The following is a 12,784-nucleotide window of genomic DNA, read 5'->3' on the forward strand; positions in this document are numbered from 1 at the left end:
AGCTGGCTTTAATTGACGCCGCGACGTTACCGTTATGTCGTCTCATGGATTCCCGTCGTTGCTCGATCGAATCGTCAGCTTTACGAGCGCGGGTACAGGTGCTTTAAATTTGTTAGCCCGCGCCGTTCGGGAGCTCGGGTAAGCCGTCCCTTTAAATGATCTTTACCGACCCCGGAAAATGCGCTGGGACATATCACGCACGGCCGTTGGAGACAATATCGAAAGAAATAACCATCCACGTCCGGCTGTACAATACCGAAAGATTATGGACTCGCGCGCGTTGATATCGCCGACGGTGAAATCCGACGAAATCCGGGATAATCGATAGTAATGTCGACGACATAGAGCGACGGAGCGTGGCTGCAACGGAATTTATCGTGTGAACGGCTTCATCGACGCACCACGTCGGATTACATGAGTTTTTTGGATCGCGATAAGCGGTGAAACTGCGAGCGGGTTTATTCTACGCCACGTCGCTCTTTTTCTATTTGACATAAACGACTTTTCCGCCCTTCGATTTTCGCGTCACGTCGCGCGTCACGCAAAATTTACAGGACCTTGCCTAATATTTTTCCGCCCCGAAAGTTAAATCGTCAACTTCTACATCTTTCGTGTATCGAAATAACTTCTTATTTTACATTTTTCGCATTGTTCTTTCTTTCTTTTTTTTTATATTTTATCAGATAAAGTAACTTTCAAATCGCCGTGGAATATTAAAATAAATGTTTAGCGTCATTTACATTACCGCCTTCTCGTTCGACGTACATTTGAATGAAAAGTAACGCTGCTTGCCATTTGACCGGGAGTGAAATAGGAAATGATAAATGTCTCTCAAGATGATCTTAATTTGGATTAGAGCTCTTGCGGTTTGACGCGGAACATAGTTATGTAACGCTAGTGCCATTAGCCTAATTTCATAATGCGAATACCAAAGGGACCCGTAAAGTTCTCGTGCTACAGAACGAAACGGTTCTCTCCAAGGATACGCTGAACTCTCCGTGACGATTCGCTATTAAGCATCAAGTCAATTATTGTGCATACGCGTGTTAAATCTTCCGTGACGTTGTTAGAGGAAATATTATTTTCATGCCGCGTTTCTTCATATTAATACACATAAAATTAATAATTAACGTCAATTACACAAAGATTCGACAAACGTGAGTGAACAACACTCTTACAATATAATTTATTATTTAATATTTTTTTTTAATTATTGATCCGTGTTGTAATATATATCAAAATATATTTAATATTTGAAAATAAAATTGAATTTCTCTTATTGACGCAGCGTGAATCATTTTTTTATTTTTCTTTACATATCGCGGTATGTTTGCATCGAGTCCCCATAGGACGACGGAAAAATTGCATTTTTTTTTAATCCCACGTGTGAAATAATATTTCTCTATATAGAAGATTACGTCTTTTGTCCAGAAAAAATGTGATTTCTCCTACATCATGTGTATTGAAAAAACGTATTAAGTTTCGTACATCATTGAATTCACGAGTCAATTTTGCTCGGAATCGGAAAGATGATTAGTTTTCCGCGGAATCGCAATTTCTACCAGCTTTTATCCCTCCCCCCTCAAAAAAAAAAAAAAAAAATTATGGAAGAGAATACGTTTTCATTTGCGTGAAATGCATAGGACATCCATTGAAAAATTTCACCCGGCAAAATAACTGTATATTTCTCTTACCACGGTTCGCTAGTGATCAATGGTCGTTCATTAACCGATCCACTATTTCTACTTACGAGAAGAAATCACGCGCGCGTCATTATATTTGGGGACATTAATTAATTATAATAATTTCTTACGTTAACTAATCCATCTCGAATCGCCGTGACGACGAGCAGGGCTCGGGCTTGGAAAGAGCAACGCGGTAAGGATCGTCGACGCCACGTGCATACGTGCAATTTTATCAAAGCCGCGGCTTTTTGCGACCCGGCGATGTCCAGCGACGTCGGCGAAAAGAGCAGCGGTAACTTTCGGGACGCCACGTCTCTTTTTATCCGACCGCGCATCGCGACGTAACGTACGTGTGTGCCAAAGCCTCGAGGGGGGTCCTGCTCCGCCTTTTCGTCTTTTCGGCGCGTGTTTACTTCTCGGTCACGGCTGCGAGACCGTCCGATCGGATTATGCTGCCGGCGCATCCGGAATCGACGACCGAAACGGACAGGAAGTCGGACGGGCACACCGGCTGTCGAGCGCGCTTTCGAGAGATAAGTTTGCGCGAAACCGCACGCCGCCGGCGGACAGCGCGCCACCGAGAGGAAATGCTTTTGGTTTATTAGCATGCCAACAAGTTAACCGACGAGCCGACGACCCGCATCGCGACACGGCGGGCTTCCACTGAAAGCCAGATAATTGCATGTGGAAGCATCAACGGCCGCCTGCAGCGTTAACGCATCCAAAAGCGGACGATTCCTAACATTTGCGCAGTCTGTAACGAATTAGAACGACCCGGTCTAACGTGATCAATATCGCTCCCCGAACGATCGCTCCTTTATTTTTTATTTATTTCCTTTTATTAGTTTCCTTTTTTAGCGAGAGCAACGTGCGGATAACACTTTAGACTTCCCAAACAAATTAACGTAGTTATTCGTAAAAAGAAAGACGCGACGCATTTTATTTGATTTCTCTTTTGCTTTCTTAATAAATAGCTGTAATCCTTCTATTGTAATATCGCGTCTTGATGAGAAATTAATATCGGCTGTTAATTTCGGCGAGTTCCGGTAGGGAGGGATCAATTTGATTTTAACGTTCTGTCGGGAGAAGGTATATGTGCCTCGATCGATTTGGCAAATTGAGATATGGAGCCCTGCACCGGCAGCTCAATACATTTCTGCGGGACAGAAATCTGGATAGCGGCGCTGTAATTTCCGCGGCTTCAACTTCTACCTTAGGCAGTCAGAATCGAATAGAATCGTGCGGTCGCGCGGCAACGACCAAGTTCCCGTTCTGTCGTTAGGAAACTCTCGCAGCGAATTCGGTAGGTTCCCCCGAAACCTGTTTAAATCGTGAAATTATTGCCGCCGAAGGTCATCATCGGCGAGCCGGCTTCGTGGCAAATCGGATTCGTGCCAAATACCCAGTGCGGTTTCAAATCATATTATGCCCCAAAGTCGCCGGTAATTAAACCTGCCAACTGAAATCATCCACGCGCGAATTCGTTTTCTTTATCATGTTTCTAGTTCGCAATTTCGTCCGGGCTCGTCACGCATTGCGAATACGTGTTATCTCGGTCGAAAAAAGAAAAAAAAAAAAATGTATATCCCACCCTAAAATTCGTTTATCGCATTTTAATCTACTCGCATAACTTCCTACTTATTTATCAGCTTATTCACTTGCAAAATGATTTACAAGCAAACTTTATTGGCTTGAAATCTCCAAAGTTAAATGCCTTCACCTCAATCCTTTCGTTACGAAAATACGAAATGTTTAGTTACTTACCCGAGAAACTTCTTAAGTGTGTACAAAGTTTTACCGAAGTAGAAAATTTCAGTATTGGAAGCCTTCGTCCTTAAGCAAGTGCAACAACTAATTTATAGTCAGCTTATAACTTTATTTTTACGAGACAACTTTGACCTAGCCGTATCTACTTTTCCGTCACGCGAGGGAAATGTTCTTTCCGTTACCGTATCAGAAGAGAGAGTTTACTTCGACTTAGCGAAGAATCTAAAATTTTTCTTTAGATTCGTTATAACATTAATATCTCGAGCATCGTTGCGGAGGTTATCGTCTATAAATTTATTATCAAGTCCAAAATGTTTTTCTTTTTTCCTAAACCGGATGGGCATTAAGAAACGCTATTAAACCGTCTAAATATACGTATTTTTAGCACCCGGAGCGCCTTTACTGATCCCCGAAGAGTGTAGTGCCGAGAACAACAGTGTCACCGTTGCATGGCAGCCGCCACCTGGACACGGAATTATGGGCTGCGCCGGGCAGAGGGGTCCCGCTATCGAGGGATATCTACTGGAGCTGGACGACGGCTGCGGGGGAGAGTTCAGGGTGAGTAAACATCCCGAGTCCTTATATCTCCTCCCCAAGAGATTGTATTCCCTCGTACACGTCGCCGGGAGAAAGTGCTATCGCGCGCCCAAGCTCGGATTTTCAAGGTTTGTCCCCGGGATCGCCCGCGAATTTTTCGATGACACTTTTACCCGTCGCCGGAACCTCCTATCGCTTTCGTTTCTTTGCCGACGCGACGTCCGGTCTCGATGTTTCTTTATCGCGGGCCCTTTCGCCGGGCTGTATCATCTTCGCGACGTCGGCGACGCGACTTTACCCCAACAATGGGACACTTCGACGTTCTCACGATGTCTTCCGCGGAATTGTTCTCCGATCCGGCGCAGACGAGATGACATCGAGAGAGAGAAACCCATTGGCATTAAGCAATATTTGACGTCTGTTATTCTTCCCACGGAAATATTGAAAAGTAGCCATATTCGTACAATAATTCTTTATTATTATTATTATTATTATTATTTTATAACTTCTTTTTCAGGCACGATTCGCAAATGACATATATTTTTCTTTAAACGAGGGTGGAAAATATAAAATCTGCCTTTGAATTCATCGAAGGATAATACTGGTCATCGACGCGACATCAAAAGGGGATTGAGAAAAAAAAAAAAAAATTGACGGAATCATAAAACCCTCCCCTTTGTTGAGAATTTGTTCCTGCACGTCGCGAAATGAATATTGATGCCGATCGTCCGTAAGTTGATTTTTTTCGTGGAGATTTTTGTTACGGTACTTTGTGCCGGAACGAATCGCTCGCGCGCGAATATCGCTCTTCGTAAAGGGTCGGCCACGTATCAATTCGGGGCGCGTTTCCGGATCGGCGAGGTCGTTTGTCGCGTTTATTCTCGAACCAGTCTCCTCCCGGCCGGACTCGAAAGCCCCCCGCCCGTCTTTCGCGTTTTATTGATCGTAAACGCGGGTGGCAGCGGGCACCCTGAAACGCGATTACAGCTAATAATTCAGCCTAAGTAGCGCGCGTAAGCCGCGACATAAAAGTCGGGATTAAAAGGCGGCCTCGCGGCGCCGAGCTCGCGGGTTTAAAAAATTTGAAGATTATCCTGCCGAATAAAAGCAGTCTAACGCGTAACATTAATCTATTCGCAACACCAAATCGACGATAATATTCTTAATTATTTGCGGAAAAATTTTACGTTTCGTGCTTTTTCCTTTTTCTTTTCACTAACATGTCATACGCGAATTGAAAAACGCGGCTCGTGAACTAAGATTCCTCCTCTGGTAAATGAAGATTCGGTATTGAGAGCGTTAATTGAAGTCCATAACTTCGAGAGTCCGGGCTTACAATGAGAAATGACCGATCTTCTCGGGCGATGGCAATTATTAATTGCCCCCAGCGATATCGTCCCGTTCATTAGAAGTTTTTATCAAATGACGGCAGTTCGAACCGTCGTTTGCCACATAATCCACGAAATTAATGTGAGGCAATTTACCGGCGTTCGTAGAGTATCATAGGGTTTTGTCTTCCGCCGATGTAAGAGGAAATAAAATTGCACGAAGCGGAAAAGGTAATAGCGTCGTAAAGCCTCAGCATTTTTACACGAAATTATTTTTATACCATTGAATTTAATTCTTTTAAATATTAACGAGCAGTCGAAATTAGTTTTAAAGCGGCGCCGTTATTTGCCGTAATTGGTACCATTAATTAAAATACGAAAGTATCTCGTTCCTGGCTTTTACGTGACCAATATAATTTCATTTCACTGATTACACCGATTGATTTCGTCAAATTAAAATTTATATTTACAATACATTATTTTATTACAAGATTGCGTTAATCTTTCTCGTGTTTTTTTCTTTTTTTTTTTCTCTTTTTTAATTAAAATTTCAGACAGATGCGCGAGGAGGAATCTATACAAGTAAATCTACAATAAAATCAACGAAAGTAGCGTGTATCGCTGCGCCGCGAATAAATTCCTATTCACGCACACGTATTTCAGGTCGTTCTTGTAAATCACGCGTCTAAATTTTCATGCTTTGTTAATAATGCACCCACCGCGGCGGCGTTGCGATATGGCGCTCGTTAACGAACGGAGCGATACCGCGAATATAAATCGTCCTGGTTGCTCGACGCTCCTTTCCACCGCCTTTCGCCCGACCTATCAACCAGTCCTCTCGGCGGCCATCGGGATAGCACAGTCCATCCTCCTCCTTTTAATATTTAAATCGCGTTCGTTCTCGCGGCACGGGTTACCTTGGGTCTTTGGTTTCCGTTTCCTAGCTGTCGCTTTTCGAATCTCGCAGCGAAGGGAATCGCGAAGGCTAACGAATAGCGATTAAACTTACCGGAAGGCTCACGTTAATTTATAATTAATTCCTTTTGCCCTATGCAATTTTATGATTTTATTTTGAGAAAATACAAGATACGCAGAAATCTTCTTGCATTCAATGTAAAATGTATGCGGAGTTTAATAATCTTTTTTTTTTTTCACGTTTAACGTAAGTTAATAATTGGATGTTTTTGTCTTTATAATATTATCAAGATAATATTATATTGTAGAAGAAATATGTATAATGAGCGATAAAAGTTTTACCGAAAATTATATCGAAAGAAAAGGGTGACGTGTTGAAAAAAAAGGGCAAAAAAAAAAAAGATAAATCTAATAACGTATCCCGCTTGGGCTTATCCGTCGGTCCAATCGATGCTATCTTGACGGTTCTTTCAAGAAAGTCGACATGACAGGTAAACTCCGCTCTTTATCCACAATTTTCGTTTATCTACCACTCAAACTAGCAACGTCAATACTTGCCTCGGCACAGTGAACGAGAATGTTTGAACTGAGTTAGACATTTCAATTTGTGTTAGTTATTATTCAGTGCAAAAGCTGGAACGTTTAATTTTTTCCACGTATTTTTTTTGTACAAATTAATTAATTTTTTTTAAGGATCTTTAATTTATTAATTTACGTTAAAATAGTAATTTCGTAAATTTAACGATAAACTTTTTTTTTACACGGGCATTTATTTATGAAATAAATTTTGGGGAGAGACGAGAAAAAAAAAAAAAGAGTTTCGTAAAACAAACATTTCTTCTGATACCTACGATCCGTATTTTCGCGAAAATTGTTTGCCCCGTTAATTAATAGGATAGGTTATCCGGCTACAATTGCAGTACACGAATTCATGGATGCCCCGTTTGAAATCTGATTCGCAGGAGGTGTACTGTGGCCGCGAGACCATTTGCACGGTAGATGGGCTGCACTTCAACTCGCTCTACAACGCCAGGGTGCGAGCCTTTAACAGCGCTGGTGAGGGCGAGTACTCGGAGCTGATCGGCCTTCAGACCGCCGAGGGTGAGAAACTTTTCTTCTTTTTTTTTTTTTTTTTTTTTTTTTTACGGCTTTCCGAGCGCACCGCGGCGCGGAGGCCTCGGCCGGAAAATCGGCGTCGGTGTCGCGTGGAAGACGAACGATCGTAAGCGAAATCGATTTTCCAGTCGCGCGTATTTTTTCTTTTTTTTTTTTTCCTCTCTTTCCGTGGCACGATCGCGTGATCGATTAGATGGACGGTAGACGCACAGAAATAGTCGCGATAGAATGCCCATCCGTGTGGCGTTTGCGGAATAATGCGGGCGACAATTACAAATGACTCCGAAAAGACATTTTTACCTTCGCGATAATTCCCGCGAGGAAATGGATCTACCGAAAATTTCGTTTCATCAACGTTGTATGTACGTATAACTTCACGACGGAAGTGCTTGAATTATTGAGCACCACAGAAAATGTAGCACGAGTTTTAATTCTTAATGTAAACTGATCGACAAATTCGATAGATAAAATTACTTGTAACTTAAACAATTAAAAAAAAAAAAAACAATTTTTTTTCTTTTTAACACGTTCCCGGATCGTGGCTCGATATTCGCCGAGCGGTAGCTCGACGTTAAACCCGGACAATCGGTGTCGTGTAAGAAATTCCATATCGAGATTTTAAATTATTTAACGCAACCGCGAAAGATAAAACATCCCGGTTCCCTTTGCATGCGGCAGCTTTCGCAGTGGCGTCACGTCGACTTTCCATATCAAATTCTTAAATTATTTAACCGCATAGAAAATCAGATCCCCCCCTTCTCCTCCCTACCATTTTCCTTTCCCACATTAAGATTCTACAATCCTGTCACGTCGTTATTAACATCGAGCGCGGCGGCGACGTCGAATTCCCAATAACCCGGCACTCGATAACCCAATGCTCGTGCCTGAACGTGTAGTTCGTTAAGCGTGCTTGCGGATCCGAGTCAGCGGAATATTAATCGATGCTGGTATTACAAATCGCGTTCTCCTCTCTTGCCTGACAGTTGCGTGGTTTTCGTGGGCTACCGGCGCGACCGGCATACCGCAGGAAGTGTCCATATCCGAGGACGCGATGAGCGCGTCCTGCGAGGGCTACGAGCACCGAGTGGTCCTCTCGAGCGTTGGCTTTTCGCGGGGTGTGCACTACTGGGAGCTGACCATAGATCGATACCACAGTGACACCGATCCGGCCTTCGGCATCGCTCGGGCCGACGTGTCGCGCGATCAGATGTTGGGTAAGTTCTTTCTATCTTTCTCCATTCGCCCCTATTTTTCCTACGTTCCCTCCCCTCACGCGGAAAATATCGTGCGGTTTATCCGACCCCGATGAAATATTCATGCGCCCACCCAGCACGCCCCCGGAGATCCCCGGTTTGTTCGGAAATTCCGAACGGGAGAGACGTATGTACCCAGTTTTCTCCGCGGCTCTACTTTTTTCTTTTCTTTTTTTTTTTTTATCTTTCTTTTTCTCTGTCTTCTTCCCTTTGTCTCTACATCGCATCGAATGAGAGAAAACGACATTTAAGAGATTCGGTCGAGATCGCAAAGTGCGCGACCGCGGTTGTGCGACACGCTAGAGGAGGAGGACGCTTTAACCCTTGGGCGCACACGTGGAAATCGGGTCAACGCTCTTAGAACTGATGAAATCCGACAATCGATCGCACGCTTTCTTACAAGGACAAATAGAAATTTATGGGATAGATATTCTGCAATCATGTCGCGAATTCTTTTTCCTCTTCGTAATCGTCCCAGAATATTCTTCACGTTAACTAAATACGTTTATTAATGGCGCGATAATTATTTGTCTCTTAAAATATTAATACGATTTCAATTAGGCAAATAATTTCTAATATACTCCAAGCATATCCATTTCTATCTAAATCAATTTCTATTTAAATTTCTATCTAAATTAAACATATCTGAATATTTCGAGCAACGTGCAATGTGAAATGAATAAAATCTAGTCCGCCCAAAAAGCAATTAATCTCGTGTTCAATTTTACGAACTGTTTACCCTCGTTTTTAGGTAAGGACGACAAGGGCTGGAGCATGTACATAGATCGGCAGCGGTCGTGGTTCATGCACGGCGGCGGTCACGCGCAACGCACGGAGGGTGGCGTACAGCAAGGTTCGACCGTCGGCGTTCTTCTCGACCTCGACACCACGCACACGCTGCGCTTCTTCGTCAACGATCAGCCGCAAGGCGGCATCGCCTTCCGCGATCTCTACGGCGTCTTTTACCCGGCGATCAGCCTAAATCGCGGCGTAACCGTTACCCTACACACCGCCCTCGACGTACCGCGTCATCTCCTCGCGCTCCACGAGGAATACGTAAGCGATATGATTCAGAGCTAGGGGTACCTAAACGTCCTGAAGAAAGGCCTGCCGCAGGAGATCGGCTCGCCTTTAGGCCCGGCAACATTCACCGCGGACAGGTGCAGGGACTACGAGTCGGGTCAACTGCTGGAGAAAATTGTCGAGGAGAGCCCGGTCGATGTTAACTGATCGGTAGATACTTTAAATCTTCGACCACGAAGCGTTGTCTATGATCTCGCTTGGCAAAAAGCGTTACGTAATAACACACGTAAAAGTGTCTGAAAACGCTTCGTGGTGTCGGTGTTAACGAGAACACTCTGAACCCTCCGCAGTTTGTATTGGCGTGACGAAAGCGGTTTTAATGTCTTCAGGGGTTTAGCGCGATACTCTTTTTTTTTTTTTTTGAATATATTTGCTATTTACTTAGAAGTATATAAATATATATATATATATTTTTGCGAGATTTTTTCCACCTAATTGTAGCACGTATTTTATACCCTGCATTTGATATACTATTAATAAGACAGTGAGCTTTTATTTATAATAGAACGTACGCGATCCCTGGGGATGTTAATCCGGGCGAAATTCGCCTCGCGCCGTTTGTCTGAATATAAACGGGTTCCACGAGGAATAACGATTCAACAGGTCCAGAAACTTTGCCGAGGAGGTTTCCGTGGGAGGCGCTAACCCGGTGGACCCTTTTGAATCCGGCTTGTTTGAGAAACTAAAACTTAGAATCCGGACTCTAGCTAGGAAATCGGGATTTATACTTTCCTATCTCGTCCGCGCGATCGACGTTCGCGTTAAGCGTAACCAGCCAATATCAATCGAAGAGCGCCGTACGTACCGTAATGTCGAACGGCGGCGAGTCACTCGTGGGAGTGAACGGGATACTTTATTCCGAATAATTAACGAGACTGACGTAACTCACGCACACCTAATACAATCCATAAATAATACCTCCCCGTTTGAGAATAGGAGAACCACGTACACTTAAATAACGCTCCCTCCGCTGAGAATCAGTCCATTTTCTATTTATACCGCACTTTATATTAAAAGCGGAGAAGAAAAGAGAGTATTTTTTCCTACACGTTTCTTAAATTTATTTCACGAAAGAAATTGTCTCGATGTAAAAGAACTCGATATGCTTTTGAGGCTCGGCGTCCCCGACCTTCGGTCAATTAACTTGAGTCTCCTGTCTACGCTACAACCGACGCCGTGATCCAGAAAGAGATACAAGAGAAATTACCGAACACTCAGCCGAAGGTAGAACGGCCGACCCTCGTAAGTAAGGAGACGTCCATTAGCAAAGAGCCAAGTATCGTCGCCGACAAACTTTGTTGAAGACCGTGTCCGAGTGGAGACGATCAATCGGTTAGCTCGAGAGATCGTGCCGAGAGAGAGCCGCGGAATAAGAGAGAGCGTTCGAAATTCATCGCTCGACGGACAGAGAGATGCACGAGCGGGAAATAGCGCCCGGTATACGAGGCGACAATCTTTCTCGATGTTCCGCGACAAGATAGTGATTCCTGATAAGTTCTTTTGCCCCGGAAAAAAGTAATCGAGTCGCGCAAAGGACATACGGTATCGGGGAGGATCTCGGGGTAGTTTTTCTCGCGGCGTGTCTCTAGAATCTAAAGTCTAGATAGTCGGTAAAAAAAAAAGAAAAAAAAGAAAAAGAAAAGGAAAGAAAAGACGGTCGGTCCCATCGGGCGGCGTCCGGTTTCCATCGATCGCGTAATTAACTCTTTTCAGCACCTGCCGCCTTCCAACATACATCGATAGTCTTTTAAAGACGCAAGAGAACTCGGTCTACGAAGGTGAAACTTGGAAAAAATTTTTGACAATTTTTGCACTTTTTATAACGCAATAATCTGATAATAACAATAAAAAGAAAAAAAATAAATTAATAAAATTAGCGAATAATAAAACGCGTCTGTTTTAAATGAAATTAATCGAAAGAGGAGTTGACGATTCAACTCGGTTCGGTGCTGAAAGAGTTAATGAACGCGTAAAGCCGCGAGCTTGTCGAGTTTCCAATCGAGTGCTGATGAGGCGCGACAATGAGAAGACGAAAGATCGGCCGTGGTAAGACCAATAATTATCCTACAGGACCGAGAGACGAAATTTCGCGCCAGGACACGCTGATCGGACGAATATTTCGTCCTGCTGCTAGTGCGATCGACCGATCGCTCGATCGTCCACCCATTATCCATATCGAAACACGTATAAGTGTAATCGCGTTGTAGGCGTTAAGCTCCAATAAAGCGTATAAGTAAGGCGTATAAAATAATGCTGCCGCGGCTTTAGTGTACAATAACGAGTATACGTTTTCTAGTCCTCGATAGAGACCCAATCAACACATCCCTCCGTTTGCCACCCTCACTTCGTCCCATCTACCCACCCCCCTCCTGCCCTTCGCGTCGAAGCCCGCCGGTTCTTTTTTACGACTTTGTATCTCTCGACGGTCAGGAATTGTATAAGACGCACTTTTCGTGCTCGACCTCGCCCCGTTATACCTAACGATAACCCGGAAGCATTATTCTGCGCCGGGCGTCGTTTCTGCGAGCGCTCGCCTTTCGGCGCCGTGTACATAAGTGTATATATACATATAACTATATCGATTGTACCGCCGATGAATTTGCCGATTGTACCATTTACGACTGTATCGGATCAATAAAACGCAACGAAAACGCCATATTCGTGTGTGACCCCTTGATTCTCCCCTTCAAAGGACTTTCTCTCCCCTCGCAGCGGTGGATTGACGTACTTGGAGGATATTAGAGAAAATTTAGGACCGAAAAGATTTTTGTCGCAAGCGTTAAACGTCATATTTTATTTTTTTTTCTTTAATATTTAATATTTTTATATTTGACACGGAATTATTCAATTTACGTCGAGTTGAAATTCATACTTGGACTTTTTAGACTTCAAGAGAAGTCGAAAGACTCGCAAAATTGACGCTCCCGTGCTATAATCCACCGCTATTCTTCGCGTCGCCTCACTCCCCCTTTTCCGCCGTTTTTCATTCATTTGATCCGAAACTTTCGCAACACCTCTTCAGGAAGTTCTCTCGCCGTTGCGCCGGGCTCCCGCAAATTGCGACGAGTGGCTGAACGACGGTGGAAAAGACCGACGGAAA

The 12,784-nt window shown here is 43.8% G+C and overlaps 1 protein-coding gene across 1 annotated transcript; it reads left to right on the forward strand.

The window, feature by feature from the left end:
* Positions 1-3,135: 3,135 nt before the first annotated feature.
* On the forward strand, positions 3,136-12,340 carry LOC139111121 (E3 ubiquitin-protein ligase TRIM9-like). Its single transcript, XM_070671240.1, has 4 exons — positions 3,136-4,010; positions 7,195-7,333; positions 8,332-8,562; positions 9,353-12,340. Exons 1-4 carry the CDS (start codon positions 3,930-3,932, stop codon positions 9,679-9,681), a joined length of 780 nt encoding a protein of 259 aa, XP_070527341.1. The 5' UTR covers positions 3,136-3,929; the 3' UTR covers positions 9,682-12,340.
* The last annotated feature ends 444 nt before the right edge of the window (positions 12,341-12,784 follow it).

This window comes from Cardiocondyla obscurior, linkage group LG22 (assembly GCF_019399895.1).
Source record: "Cardiocondyla obscurior isolate alpha-2009 linkage group LG22, Cobs3.1, whole genome shotgun sequence".
NCBI lineage: Eukaryota > Metazoa > Arthropoda > Insecta > Hymenoptera > Formicidae > Cardiocondyla > Cardiocondyla obscurior.

Bases quoted from the DNA above. Each gene is read 5' to 3' on its own strand.
- LOC139111121 (XM_070671240.1), top strand. From the start codon at position 3,930: ATGGGCTGCGCCGGGCAGAGGGGTCCCGCTATCGAGGGATATCTACTG. The intron at 4,011-7,194 runs GTGAGTAAACAT...TCTGATTCGCAG, and splicing joins GCTGCGGGGGAGAGTTCAGG to GAGGTGTACTGTGGCCGCGA. The intron at 7,334-8,331 runs GTGAGAAACTTT...CTTGCCTGACAG, and splicing joins CGGCCTTCAGACCGCCGAGG to TTGCGTGGTTTTCGTGGGCT.